This window comes from Neofelis nebulosa, chromosome 10, assembly GCF_028018385.1.
Source record: "Neofelis nebulosa isolate mNeoNeb1 chromosome 10, mNeoNeb1.pri, whole genome shotgun sequence".
Classification (NCBI taxonomy): Eukaryota; Metazoa; Chordata; class Mammalia; order Carnivora; family Felidae; genus Neofelis; species Neofelis nebulosa.
The window spans coordinates 64,443,778-64,457,928 of record NC_080791.1 but is presented as its reverse complement, the minus strand read 5'-3'; the positions used below and the strand labels follow the sequence as shown (position 1 = coordinate 64,457,928).

At 43.2% G+C, this 14,151-nt stretch overlaps 1 protein-coding gene across 1 annotated transcript in view; it reads right to left on the bottom strand.

Moving 5' to 3' along the window:
- Positions 1-8,316: 8,316 nt before the first annotated feature.
- Positions 8,317-14,151, bottom strand: part of SYT9 (synaptotagmin 9) — a 196,051-nt gene continuing 190,216 nt past the window's right edge. The window contains exon 7 of the mRNA XM_058688101.1: positions 8,317-10,572. Coding sequence (XP_058544084.1) covers positions 10,564-10,572 — 9 coding nt within the window. The 3' untranslated portion in view covers positions 8,317-10,563. The remainder of the gene's footprint in view (positions 10,573-14,151) is intronic.

Sequence of the window (14,151 nt, the reverse complement as noted above, 5' to 3'; positions counted from 1 at the left end):
TGCAATTTTTCTAGTGGATAATGAGATATTTGAGAAATCATTTAAAAGTCTTTAGAGATCTACATTAGAACATAGGGAATCAGGACAGAACCCCCTTAGAAGGCCCCATAAAGGTAACCAAAAATGACAGTCATATATAAATGCTTGTGGAATCTCCAATCAGTGTCAGATATACCTTTAGTTACCTTCTGTCCCCATTCAGCCTTTGTCACCAGCCTTTCCCTTTATCAGTGATGATGTAATTTGACATGAGCAGAGCAAGAAGTTCCTGAGACACTTCCTTTGCCCCCATTCACCTCTTCTTATCCTACCGTCTCTCACTCTTGGCCTGACTCTACTCAGAGCACAGTCTTCTTTGTTCTGGACTTCCTCCCCCTTCTCCTCCATGTTTTACTGGAAATGTCTTCTGGCCAGAATCCTCTCAAGTGGCCACCAGTAGTGCTTTTCCCCCTCTGAAGTGGAGAGCCTGGTCCTGTCTCCTGCAGCCTCAGGATGGGAAAGGTGCTGTCCAGCATTCCTTTGGTGGAATACTCACAGCCTCCCTCTTTGTTGTTGTTGCTGTTTTTTAATTGAAGTATAATTGACATACAATGTCCTATTAGTTTCAGGCATGCATCATAGTGATTTGATATTTTTATACACTATAAACTGATCCCCATGATAACTCTGGTTACCATCTGTCACCACACAGAATTACTACAATATGGTTGATTATATTCCCTCTGCTGTACATTATATCTCCATGACTTATTTAAGCCATGTGCACCAGAGTCCCTAGAACTTCCCAAACCTCTCTTGGTGATCATTCTGGTTTGGCTTTTGAAATCCACCTGAGCAGTTTCCTATGAGTGGATTCTTATGGGAGCCAAGTGTCTGCTCCTAACTGACACTAGTCAAATGCTAGACGCGATGTGCCACGTGTAGCTGGTTGGGCGCGGGTGTCCTATTTGGAGTGTCTGTTCTCAGATCACCTGGTAACCACATCTCTGCCAAGAGCTCCTGAAGTTTTGCCGACATTCACTTAGCTTGGGGAGGTCTTGGAAGTGGGGGAAGGATGCACTGCAGGGAAGGGACTGATTAATGAGCATAGGACTCCTTACTAAGTAGGCCCCAGGGCCAAGGCTGGTCAGCATGTGTAGGAAAGCTGGGTCTTATACAGGCCCCGTGTCTTTTCCAGCATTGGACATACCCTTGGTTTCTGCTGTGAAGGTCCCCAAGAAAGTGGGGCCTCTGGGGACCGATGAGCATTTAGCCCACTGCGGACTGAGCCCCAGGACTTAACATCATGGATTACATTGTGTCCCCACAGAGTATCTGCTTGGGTGGTCTCAGTTCAGTGTTCAAGACCAAACATGGAGTCAATTTTGTGCAAAATATTGGTTTGCCACTAGGGGGCAAAGACTTTTTAGGCAGTTACCTGACTATGGCTAAAATGGTAGTCCTTTCTCTTTTTATATTTGAATAGGACTGTAGCCCATCTACAAAGAGTGCCCATAAACTTTCTCTCTCTTTAATTCTGCCTCCCTCAATAAATTTGATTGATATTCTCAATCAGATTGACTGAATCAATAGAACAGACTGAGTGGGTTAAATTAAAAAATGCTCTTGCAGTCCATAGACTATCAGGCCCTAGAAATCCACATCTCAAACCAGTCACACGTGGGCTTGGGGGGTGGGCAGGGCTGGCTTGTGTGGACTGCAGATGGGAGAAGGGAGGTTCCTGCTCTTTGCCTACCCCCCACCCCCCAAACACCTCTGTCTTGATGTTATCAGGAGGACAGGGCTGAGATGCAGCAGCTGTGGACAAATCCATGAGGTTCCCAGGATAAAGATTTTTAAAAAATTTTTTATTAGTTTTCTTTATTTTTGAGAGGCAGAGAGAGACAGAGCATGTGTGGGGGAGGGGCAGAGAGAGAGGGAGACACAGAATCGGAAGCAGGCTCCAGGCTCTGAGCTGTCAGCACAGAGCCCGACATGGGGCTTGAACCCACAAACCGTGAGATCATGACCTGAGCCAAAGTTGGATGGTCAACTGACTGAGCCACCCAGGCACCCCCCCACCCCCAGGATAAAGATTTTTATTGCAGCCCAAGGCAAGGGTTCATAGGCTGTTGCTTCACAAAGTAGGCCAGGGTGAGAGGCCACTCAGTGTTCCCCCTCTTTCCTGCCCCTACCTAGGAACCAACAGCCCAGACTGTCCCTCTTCATCTAACACCTACTTCTTCATCAAAATCTCCTCTTCTAGGGAGCTGCCCTCTTCCTACCCTCCAGCTTACTCACAGGACTATAATGAATTCTTTAGGGTATCTTGAGAGAATCTATGCTGGTATTGAATTCAGAATGGAATTGCCTCTGCCTGGAGTGCCAGTCCTGTGTCATGATCCACACTAGACATCACTGATTATTAAAAGGGATTTAGGTAATTCTCAAAATCAAAAAGTCCTTTCAGATCATTTGTTAAAAATGAAGAGCCAGTGAAAAGGGAACTGAGAAGCACTGGGAGAGGTGAGGAGAGAGCTGATGGCCCCTGGAGAGCATAGAAAACCCTCCCCTCACAGTTAGTCTACACTTGGGTTTCCAGGTAACAGGAGTCTAGGACTGCACAGGCCCCACCCCAGCTATGCAGCTTTCCGGGGACAGGGACAAGCAGTTCCTCAGACTCAGAGACACACAGATCAGAGGTAGAAGAGCACAGAACACATCAGGTCAAACTTCCCCATGTGAGAAGAAGCTGGGAGCCACAGGAGTGGCCTTGGCTTCAGAGGCAGGGGCAAAGCCCTGGGCCCAGCCCCAGACTGTGGCTCCATTACATCATGCTACCTCTTGGTCCTTGCTCAATGTTCCTGATCCTTGAAAAACAACAGTTGACCTTGAACATGGATTTGAACTGGGTGGTTCCACTGATATGTTTTTTTTTCCAGTGCAGTACTGTAAATTTATTTTCTCTTCCTTATGATTTTCTTGATACTATTTTCTTTTTTTCCAGTGTACTTCATTTTAAGAATAATGTATAGAAGTATATAATACACATAACATGCAAAATATATTAACTGACTATGTCATTGGTAAGGCTTGTGGTCAACAGTAGGCTATTAGTAGTTAAGTTTTAGGGGTGTCAAAAGTTATATGTGGATTTTTTTTACTGTGTTGGAGGCGTCAGTGCCCTTACCCCCCACATTGTGCCAAGGTCAAATGTACTACACATGAATGGCAATCTTTCGCCAGAAATGGTAGCCCTGACAAACGCTACATGTGATGCTGTAGTCTCTGATATGATCCTTTCTCGAACCCACATGTTGTGGTCCTTGAGAGGTGGAGTCATTGGCAGTGATGCTTTTCCTGGCCAAAGACTGAGTTATGGAGGTGAGTGTCATGTAGACTCTTGCATAAAATGAGAGTAGAGAGCTGCCATGAATGATGGTCATGGGTATCTAAGGAGATAAGAGGCTTTGAGAAAACTGGACTCCCTGTGCTAGGTGGGCAAGAACACTCACAAAACCTTGCTTTATCTCTGGTATTTCCATGCAGCGAGTTCTAAAAGATCCAGAGAGCTTTTTGCTACAGAGATGTAAAGGTCAAGTCTCCCAGTTCTGCATGGGACCATGTTCTCCTCAATCATTTTCTTCTGCCTAGGAGGGACAGGAAGCTCTGCACCAGCCTCTGCCAAGCGCTCCTGAACAATAATTGCATTTGTGCTTATGTGTGTGCCCATGTACCGTAGGCATACCAAGCACCAAGAAGTAAAAATCAGTGAGAGACTGGGTCAAGGCAGAAAGTCCCATGTCACATTTCTGTTGTGTGCTTGAGCTCTTTGAAGACTGCCCAAGCCCTCTTAAGCCCAGAAGAGAGTGGGAGCCAAGTACTCCCACAAGTGTACTACTTTTTCTGTCTCAGGTATGTCTGTGGTCTGGTTGCACCAGGGACTGAGAAGGGACTGGGCAGGAATCCTTGAGGGCTAGGGGTGTAGTAGGAAGGGGAAGCCTGGAGGTTACAATGTTGGTCAGTGGCAGAGTAGATTCTCAACCCCACTGCAGGGCAGGGCTGTCTCCAACCAGCACTATGTTTGGAGGTAACTGATTTGAGGTCCTTCTGCATCTTCTAGGGCCATCTGGTCTCTACCACTGCTTTGGTCCACCAGCAAAGGGCAAACGTTTTTGCCAAAGCAGTGAGATCATGCACTAGAATAGTTTTAAGTGGTTGATAAAAGTTTAGTTAACCTTCCTTCCGGGTCCTTAACCCCCATGTAATTATAGCTTTAAGCCTGAAATTGGGCTTTCCCAAAGTAGTGATTTTACATTGTCCCCTGGAGCTAAGAAGGTCATGAGTTCTTTCCTCATGTATACAAATGCCTTCCTCCACAAGGACCTGCCTTCCCCATGGAAACATTGGGAGACATGAAGACTGTGCTGGGGTTTCCTTAGCCTGCCCAAGCAGGCTCTTTCTTCTTCCAAATTAGAAAGGGCCCAAGAGGGGCAGTGGGTCCCACTGAGGCTTTACACACAGGAGCAGTCCTTATTAAGGCACCATGACACCTACTTTTACATGAGCAGGGAAATGACATAATGGAGCCATTCAGCCAAATGTCAAAGTCAATATGTGCTCTAAGAGATGTAATAAATGCATGAATAATTTACCTAAGTTTTCTGGTTTTATGGGACTCTTCAAAGTCACAGATATACCCTTTGGATTTCTTTTAAGTCCGTTATTTACGTTTTAAAAAATTACATCTTTCTTCCTCTTAAAAATCCAAAATCAATGAACTTTAAAATGTGGGGAAAAGTTAAGGAGATTGCACTTAGTCTGGCTCCAGACGATGCGCACCCCCAGAACGCTGCACCCACACATGGTGGTTGTCCTTGTTGTTCTGTTTGGTGACACAATACACTCTCCTTTGCCTTGGAGTTCTGGGGACAAAAGGACGACCTGTCAGATTGGGGAGAATCAAAAGCAAGTGGCAGTTGCTGTCCAGATGGCATTATCCTGATGCAGAACCCCCAGAAGTTTTGTCAAAGCTGCTAAGTGGACCTGCTATTGCCAGCGGGCTGGGGCTCAGGGTTGGGGGGTGGTGGGGTGAGTCCAAACAAGTGTGATGAGCACTAGTTGGGGCCAGGATCCAGCAGGTCAGGCAGGCAGCTTCCTCTCCCAAACCTGCAAGACTAGGCACCTGACATGTAAGTACCACTGGCTCCTCAACGTGCCTTTCAGGTGTGGGAAACACCAGGAGGCAAAGTTTACACGTCTTCTGGCTAATTCTACCCAAACAAACACAATTCTTTCAAAATCTACCAGTGCAATTCAACATAGGGTTTCACTTAATTTGCAGAGAGCAAAGCAAAACCAACACATATTTTGAAAAGAAAAAAAATATTTACTTTGGTTGAGGTATCTTCATCCCCAGAGTTCTAATTTGAAAAGTGGCATAAAGCAGCTCCTCTTCCTTTTTAAAGAGGAGCCAAGACATACCGTTGGTCTCCGTGGGGCTTGGCCCAGGGCTGCCTGCATCTTATTCTCAAGAAAACGTATTTTGTATTCGCTCTTTGCATCCAGAAAATGCTGACCATAATTGAACCACGCTACCCACAATCGTGACCATAATGCAGATCTGCAGCTTGGTTAGGAAGGTTCATGAACGTCGCTGGAGCCAGCAGACCCCGTGAGTCCTCAGCAGAGCTTTCAGTCTGCATTTGCAGACATGCAGATAGGTATAGCACATTTGTTTCCCTTTAAGAAATGTACACTTTAGGGGCGCCTGGGTGGCGCAGTCGGTTAAGCGTCCGACTTCAGCCAGGTCACGATCTCGCGGTCCGTGAGTTCGAGCCCCGCGTCAGGCTCTGGGCCGATGGCTCGGAGCCTGGAGCCTGTTTCCGATTCTGTGTCTCCCTCTCTCTCTGCCCCTCCCCCGTTCATGCTCTGTCTCTCTCTGTCCCAAAAATAAATAAAAAATGTTGAAAAAAAAAAAAAAATTTAAAGAAATGTACACTTTATAGCATGGCTTTTCTTCACTGAGTTCTTACTCTGCTTTGCACTTTCCAGTGCACTTCTAAGGTAGGGATTATTTGAAATTTTATTTTATACTTTTATACTATCAGTGCAGAGCCGGATGCGGGGCTTGAACCCACAGACTGTTAGATCATGACCTGAGCCAAAGTCAAGAGTCAGACGCTTAACCAGTTGAGCCACCCAGGGTGCCCCTATACCTAAAAATTTTTAATTTAATCCTAAAAACTCCTGAGGGGGGAAATACATCTTAAAAATCATTACTTTTTTGAAATAAAGATAAAAAAAACTTGTTTCTGGAAGGTTTATTTACCAGTTTATGTAGCCCATAAGCTTGTCTCTGAAGCCCTGAATACAAGTATCTTCAGGTATTTATTATTCTCTGACAGCTTTGAGATTGGCAAATTAGAGAAATTGCCTTTCTTTGATAAATTCAAATCTGGAAACTGCTGCCACACAAGAAGAATTGTATCTAAATTGCGCTAATATCAGTGTCTTGAGATGATGTTCACTTGATAGGAAAAACTATCAGTATTACTATGTCAGATGCTGATTTGGAAATAGCTTTAATGCAATTGATAATTATTGGAATAATAGCTACAGTGAATTTAGTATTGAGTCAAGAAGACTATAATTTTGTTTTACTACCTTTACTGTTTGGAATAACAGTTGAATTTTCAAAAAGTAAAGAAATGGTAAAAGCAATGTGATGTGTTCTAAGCTATAAGATGCAGTGGTTTATCATCAATAACCTTCTTACGAATAAACATACCTTCATAACTGTCTGACAACAGTCACCCAGCCTTCATGAATACAACTATCCTATGACAGAGTTTAGGAAGGCAGTAGCAATGACATAAAGGGACAGCATTTGTGGCCCATGTCCCTTCGGCTCAGAGATAAAGGGAGAAAAGCATCCAACTTAAGCTTTTGAGCTCTCAGTAGGATGATGATAATCATATTTTTACTCCAAAGTTTCTTGTTTTATGGTAGGCTCTGCATCAGTGATAACCAGTTGCTTTTCATTAGATTTTGCTCTATTTAAGTGTCCATGGATAGCCCTTCCCCCTCTCCTCTGCCCTTTATTACTACCACACTCACCACCACCCCCCCATTGTATGTATTAAGACTTACATGTGCTTTTAAAATAAGAGCTATCCAGGAAGGCTTCTGATTCAGTGACACCTCCCTCTCCACTCCTAACCCCACTATTTCCAAAGTAGCCCTCATGAGCCACACTTTCTGATAGTCCATTCTTGTGTAATCTCTTCCCCCAAATCTAGGCTGGCCTGATGACTTGCTCTTGACCAGTAGTATGTGGCAGGGATGACTCTGTGATACGTCAAATGTTATTTAGAAGAACCTTGCAGCATCTACTGGGACCTCTTGGAATGTTAGCTCTGGGGAAGCCAGTGCTATGTAAACAGTCTAACTGCCTTGAGACCTCCATGTTGTGAGGAAGCCCAAACTAATCATGTGGAGAGATTATATGGAGAAGCCCAAACAGCAACCAGCTGTTCCAGTTATCCCAGTGAAGGAGCCAGACATGTAAGTGATAAACCCATCATAAATATTCTGCCTTGTCGGGCATTGAGATGATGCCACCTTCAGCTGCCATCTGATAGTAACCATGGGACTCCAAGAGAAAGCAATCACCCAAGCCCAGACAACTCACATAACCATGAGGGGTAATAACTTCCCCTATAAATCAGTAAGCTTTGTATTTTGTTACGCAGTGATAGATAACTGGGACATCCACCATTGCAGGACAGGATGGCCATGAAGATAGCTTTCCACATCTATCTTTTGTCAGTCTCCTTGGCTTAAGTATGAAAACATGCATAACTTTCTTATTTTCATATGCAATTTAGTTCTATTAATGGTCATGAGGACTAAGTCATTCCATTTAGAGTCATGATAATTGGAGCATTTTGAAAACATCCACATTGTAGAAACCATGCCTATCCCTCTCTCCCTTATTCCTGCTCTGATTGTGTACCAGTGTACTTCCTGGACAGCATATCACCCGTTGAATGTGCTCAGCTCACTGGAGGGGAGAAGCTTAGGTAGCTACACACATCCAAGGCACATCAGCTTGAAGACAAAGGCAGCAAGAGGAAGGGGCTGAGAATCAGTGCCAGGTGGGTAGGGGAGACAGTTGGCCTCTCCCATCTCTTGGCACCAGCTTTTCCCAAGGTCTTCTCCCAATATCTGACCCTCTCACTGCCATTTCCATTTTTTCAAGGTATGTTAATTTCCTTTTCCATCTTGGAAAAGAGGTTGGAGAATCCCCTTCCCTTCAAGTTCAATGAGACAAGGTTGGAGTTTTTCAAAAGGAACATTTACTAGGAAACTAAAGGGAAACCAAACAGAATGCAAGAGAACAGAGGCAGAGTTGCTGATGGGTTCAGGGAGTTCAAATTCAAAATGGCCTCTGGCCACAGCTGGACTGGCTAGATAAAGCTTTCTAGACACAAAGCCACCTGCCTGCCATGCAGACAGGCTTCTTTGCCTGCTGGCTCCTACAAAGCCACCTTCTGTTTCATATCAATAAGCCAGTAACATACTCAGTAGTACCCAGGGCTGCTAGCTCTCTGGGCAGGAAGATCTTTGGGTGTGTGGGTGGGTGGGGGGGACAATAGGCACAGCTGCCCCAGGATCTCCTACCCAGGTTCTCAGTGCCAAGGACATGTCAAAGTTTATTGGGATGGCTGCCTGATATCTGCTGTGGCCAGTCTGGTTTCTCTGGGACCATTCTTCTGGGCTCATCTGCCTGGCTCTAGAGACAGTATATCTGCTGGCTATCCAGCTGGCACATGTCCTTCATGCTTTGGTTTGGAACACTGGTATGGTGGAGGATGTCTGAATGGGGAGGAAGAGTCAGAGTGGAACCTTGGGCAAGGAAAGTTGAATTCTCATGTCATCGGATGCAGGCAGAACCTTGGGTTCTCTTTGGATCCCGGTTGTTGAAAGCCAATCAGAGATGGAAATGGACTAGGCAGGCTGGGGAACATGTGAAGCTGAAGTGTGGTTAACACTGCCTTACAGAACCAAAGGCCTCTATTTAGATGTGAAATCAGTGTAGAGTTTCTTACACCAGGCAGCTGTGGCAATAAGAACTTTATGAAGACATGCAATGATCCTGCTTCTACCCAGTTAGCCCCATAGTGAAATGTTAATTCAGACAAAGATAATGAGCTTCCCAGGATGTTATCTTGGAGAAGTGGTGCAATGTGTGGTTGGGATACCCAATTACCTTGCACCCATGATGGGAGAGAGAGGACCACTAGGTAACAGCCACCTCCTCCCCCCACCCCAAGGTATGCTAAGGCCTTTGGTTTCATTTGTATGGAGGCAGAAGCAATGAGGATGAGGAGCAGAGCTGGCAGTGGGTTGGCTGATGTGGTCACAAAGGAAAAGCTGAGTAATGAACGAGATACCCGGGGAGAGCCCTTGACCTTCACTCTTGTAGGTATTTCCATTCCCCAAGTGCTGTGAAAGTGATATATGTGTCTGGAAGTGAAAGGAAACCTGTCTGTGGCTTCCCAAGGCTATGCCCCTGGGTTGTTGCATATGGAAATACCCCAGAAAGCACTCAGACCAAGAAGGCCCAAAAGTTGTGCCTTTCTCAGGGGAGGGTTGTGTTACCTCTCCATCAACTCATCTCACACAATGGTACACCTGTTCTTGACGCCGTTCCCCTGGTGGACAAATATGCCCTGAAAGGGTATTCCAGAATGCTTATGCCATTGAGATGCTTGCCTCCCTAACAGAGATAGATGGCAATTAACTTTCATTCTAATGTCAACACCAGTTGCAAGGAAGTGGCTGCTGGCCATCTAGAAAACGCTGTTGAGGATTCTGGCTCCTCAGAATCTAGGTGCAGCACAAGAAACATCTATGATCAACTGGTACTCTCTGCCATGTGCATGGGAGGGGGCAGTGAATTTGCTGTGAATTAACCCTCCTTGCACTAGATTTTCTCTAGGGGAACAGCCTGTTTATCCTCTGACTCTCCTGGGTCTATTCCTTGCAAAGCTGGAGCACTTCTTGGGGTAAAATTATTTTCTGAAGACAGTTATTAGCTCAAAGGTAGTCCAGTATGAATTAGATCTGCTGCCTATTTAGCACCTGGATATATTTTTAAGTATTCTGTCCTTCCAGGGCATTCAAGCAAATAACATCATGTCAGAGTGACATTGCCAGAGCAGGTGCTATGACCCCATCACCAAGGGCCTCGTGTTAATCACTAAGAATCCCAGTGCTCTAGGGTACTCTTAGTGTTCTCACTACATCAGGTGGTTTCTTCCACAGTCCAATCTTGGTTCTTGGCCATGACAGTCATGCTTCCCCTGCAGCACACCACCTTAGGCCACTTGAGGATGGCCAGGCCATTCATATTCACCAAACCTAATATGGAAAGAGGGCCAGTTATTGCTGTGGTTACAGCTCAGCATTTGGTCACTGCAGTCGTCCGGGTGTTGTTCGATGGGAAAAGTTACTTAAGATCTTTGTAAGGTGGTTGTCCCACTGTGTCCTCGGCACAAACAATCCTCTTACCAATAGTCATCGTTTCTGTAGGAAGAAGAAACAAAGAGAATGCTTTGGTTTTCATCCATATATATTCTTTTATTTTTAAAACTGAAGTATGATTAACATACAGTGTTATTTTAGTTTTAGGTGTACAATGTATTGATTCACAATTCTATACAACACTCAGTGCTCACTATGGTAAGTGTAGTCACCATCTGTTGCCATACAATGTTATTATAATATTATTGACTATATTCCCAATGCTGTACTTTTCATCTCCATGACTTATTTATTTTAGAACTGGAAGTTTGTATTTCTCAATCCCCTTTATGTATTTCACCCATCCCCTCCACCTGCTTCCCCTCTAGCAACCACCAATTTGTTCTCTGTATTTAAGAGACTTTTTTTTTTGGTTTATTCATATGTTTTGTGTCTTATATTCCCTATAGAAGTAAAATCATATGGTATTTGTCTATGACTTATTTCACTTTGCATAATGCTTTCTAGGTCCATCCATGTTGTCACAAAATGGCAAAATCCCATTCTTTTTTATGGTTGAATAATATTCCATTATATATGTGTAGACATACACACCACAGTTTCTTTATCCATTCATCAATCGATAGATACTTGGGCTGCTTCCGTATCTTGGCTATTGTAGGTACTGCTTCAATAAACATAGGGGTGCATGTATCTTTTCAAATTAATTAATGTTTTTGTTTTCTTTGGAATTTTGGTATTTTCTTTGGAGTTTAGTGGAATTACTGAATCATATGGCATTTCTAATTTTAATTTTTTGAGGAACCTCAGTACTGTTTTCCACAGTGGCTGCACCAGTTTACATTCCCACTAATAACAGTGAACAACAGTGCACAAGGGTTCCTTTTTCTCCACATCCTCACCAACACTTGTTATTTCTTGCGTTTTTGATTCTAGCCATTCTATAGGTGTAAAGTGATATCTCATTATGGTTTTGATTTGTATTTCCCTGATGGTTAGTGGTGTTGAGCATCATTTCTTGTATCTGTTGGCCATCTGTATGTCTTCTTTAGAAAAATGTCTATTCAGGTCCTCTGCTCATTTTGTAATAGGATTATTTTTGGTACTGAATTATAGAAGTTATCTATATATTTTGCATATTAACCTCTTTTTGGACATATCATTTGTAAATATCTTCTCCCATCCATAAGTTGCCTTCTTGTTTTGTTGATGGTTTCCTTCACTGTTCAAAAATTTATTATGGTGTAGTCTCAAGAGTTTATTTTTGCTTTTGTTTCCCTTGCCTGAGGAGACATATCTAGAAAAATGTTGCTAAGGCCAATGTCAAAGAAATTACTGCCTATATTTTCTTCTGGAAGTTTTATGGTTTCAGGTCTCACATTTAGGTCTTTCATTCATTTTGGGTTTATTTTTGTGCACAGTATAAGAAAGTGGTCCAGTTTCATTCTTTTGCATGTAGCTGTCCAGTTTTCCCAGTATCATTTATTGAAGTGACTGTCTTTTCCCCATTGCATATTCTTGCCTCCTTTGTCATAGATTAAGTGACCATATAAGCATGGGTTTATTTCTGGGCTCTCTATTCTGTTCCATTGATCCATGGGTCTATTTTTGTATCTGTACCATACTTTTTGGGGTTTAGAGGGAATATATCTCCACATTATAAAGGCTATATATGACAAACTCACTGATAATATGATACTCAATGGTGAAAAACTGAGAGCTTTTTTTCTAAGATCAGAAAATAGACAAGAATATCCACTCTTACCACTTTTTTATTCAACATAGTACTGGAAGTCCTAGCTGTAGCAATCAAACAAAAAAGAAATAAATGACATCTAAACCAGTAAAAAGAAATACAACTTTCACTATTTGCAGATGACAGGATACTGTATAGAGAAAACCCTAAAGACTCTACCAAAAAACTATTAGAACTGATAAATGAATTCAGTAGTTTCAGGATACAAAATTAATATACAGAGAGGTGTTGCATTTTTATACACTAATAACAAAGTAGCATAAAGAAAAATTAAGAAAACAATCCCCATTACAATTACACCAAAACGAATAAAATACCTAGCATGGTCACACGACCATGGAGGTAAAGACCTGTACTTTGAAACTAAAACACCGATGAAAGGAATTGAAGACAACACAAACAAGTGGAAGGATATTCCAATGCTCATGGGTTGGAAGTATTAATATTATTAAAATGTCCATACCATCCAAAGCAATCTACAGATTCAATTCAATCCCTATCAAAATACCAACAACATTTTTCATAGAGCTAGAACAAATAATGCTAAAATTTGTATGGAACCACAAAAGACCCTGAATAGCCAAAGCAATCTTGAGAAAGAAGAACAAAGCTGAAGGGACGCCTAGGTGGCTCAGTTGGTTAAGCATCTGATTTCAGATCAGGTCATGATCTCACAATTCACGAGTTCAAGCTCTGCATTGGACTCTGTACTGATAGCTCAGAGCCTGGAGCCTGCTTTGGATTCTGTCTCCCTCTCTCTCTGCCCCTCCACTGCTTTACTCTGTCTCTCTCTCTCTCTCTCTCTCTCTCTCTCTAAAAATAAATAAGTAAATAAAGAAGAAGAACAAAGCTGGAGGTATTAGAATTCTAGATTTCAAGATATACTACAAATCACCCATACATTTTTTAATGTGCACCAAATAAGTGCTAGGCACTGTGATAGTTGCTGGGGATATAGATATCATGAGTGAGACACATGCTGCCTTTTCAAAGGCATTAGGCATTCACAGGGGGAGAAGTTAGAATGTGAGAAGCTGAATGACAGAGTTGTACATAAAATGCATAGGGAAGGACAAGGGGATTGGGGAGGTCTACAGAGAGGATTCTGAAAGATAAGTCAAGCTGGGCTGTTTAGGCTAAAGGGGAGTCCATCAGGAGAGAAGGAGGGAAGGCCAATTTGGGCAGAGGAAAGAGTTTGTGCAAAGGCACAAGAGCAGGAAAGGTGTATGTTTGGCCCATTGGAGGAAGTGGCAGAATTTGGAGTGAGGAATAGAAGGGGAGGAAGTAAGGCTGGGGAGGAGAGAGGGGCATCTGTGCGGTGCCACATGCATTCCTTTTCTTCAAGCTGTGAAGGATGGGCTCTTTCAGTGGAGTCCAGACTTAGAGTAGCAGGATCTCTCATGTTTCACACTCAGTGGAGCATCAATTTAATTTAAACTCAGAGCATCTTCCAGTATAGATTAGGGGTATTAATGCTGCTGTCCCAGAGAGAAAGAAAACTGGAATCAGTCCCAAGGACACAGCAATAACAAAAAATATACATATTAACTATGGGAGATTCACAAACATTGTGAAACTAGAATACATGTACTGCATTTCAAGGATCAAATGTTCACATGTGAGGCTATAACTTAGAGCAATAAAAGCTAGAGCATACACTGTAGACATACTGTGACCATCGAATGTAAAGTGTGTGCCTGGGCTTGGGCACACCCATACCCCTGGGAAAGGGATGTTCCTTCCTGAGTCTAGGAGGAAACTGTGAATGGATATTTGTCTTATATTGTGATTCAAAACAACCTTCCCAGACCAGCTAATGCTCTGGAGCACCCCATGAATGGCTCTCCTTCCCAGCCTACCACCCA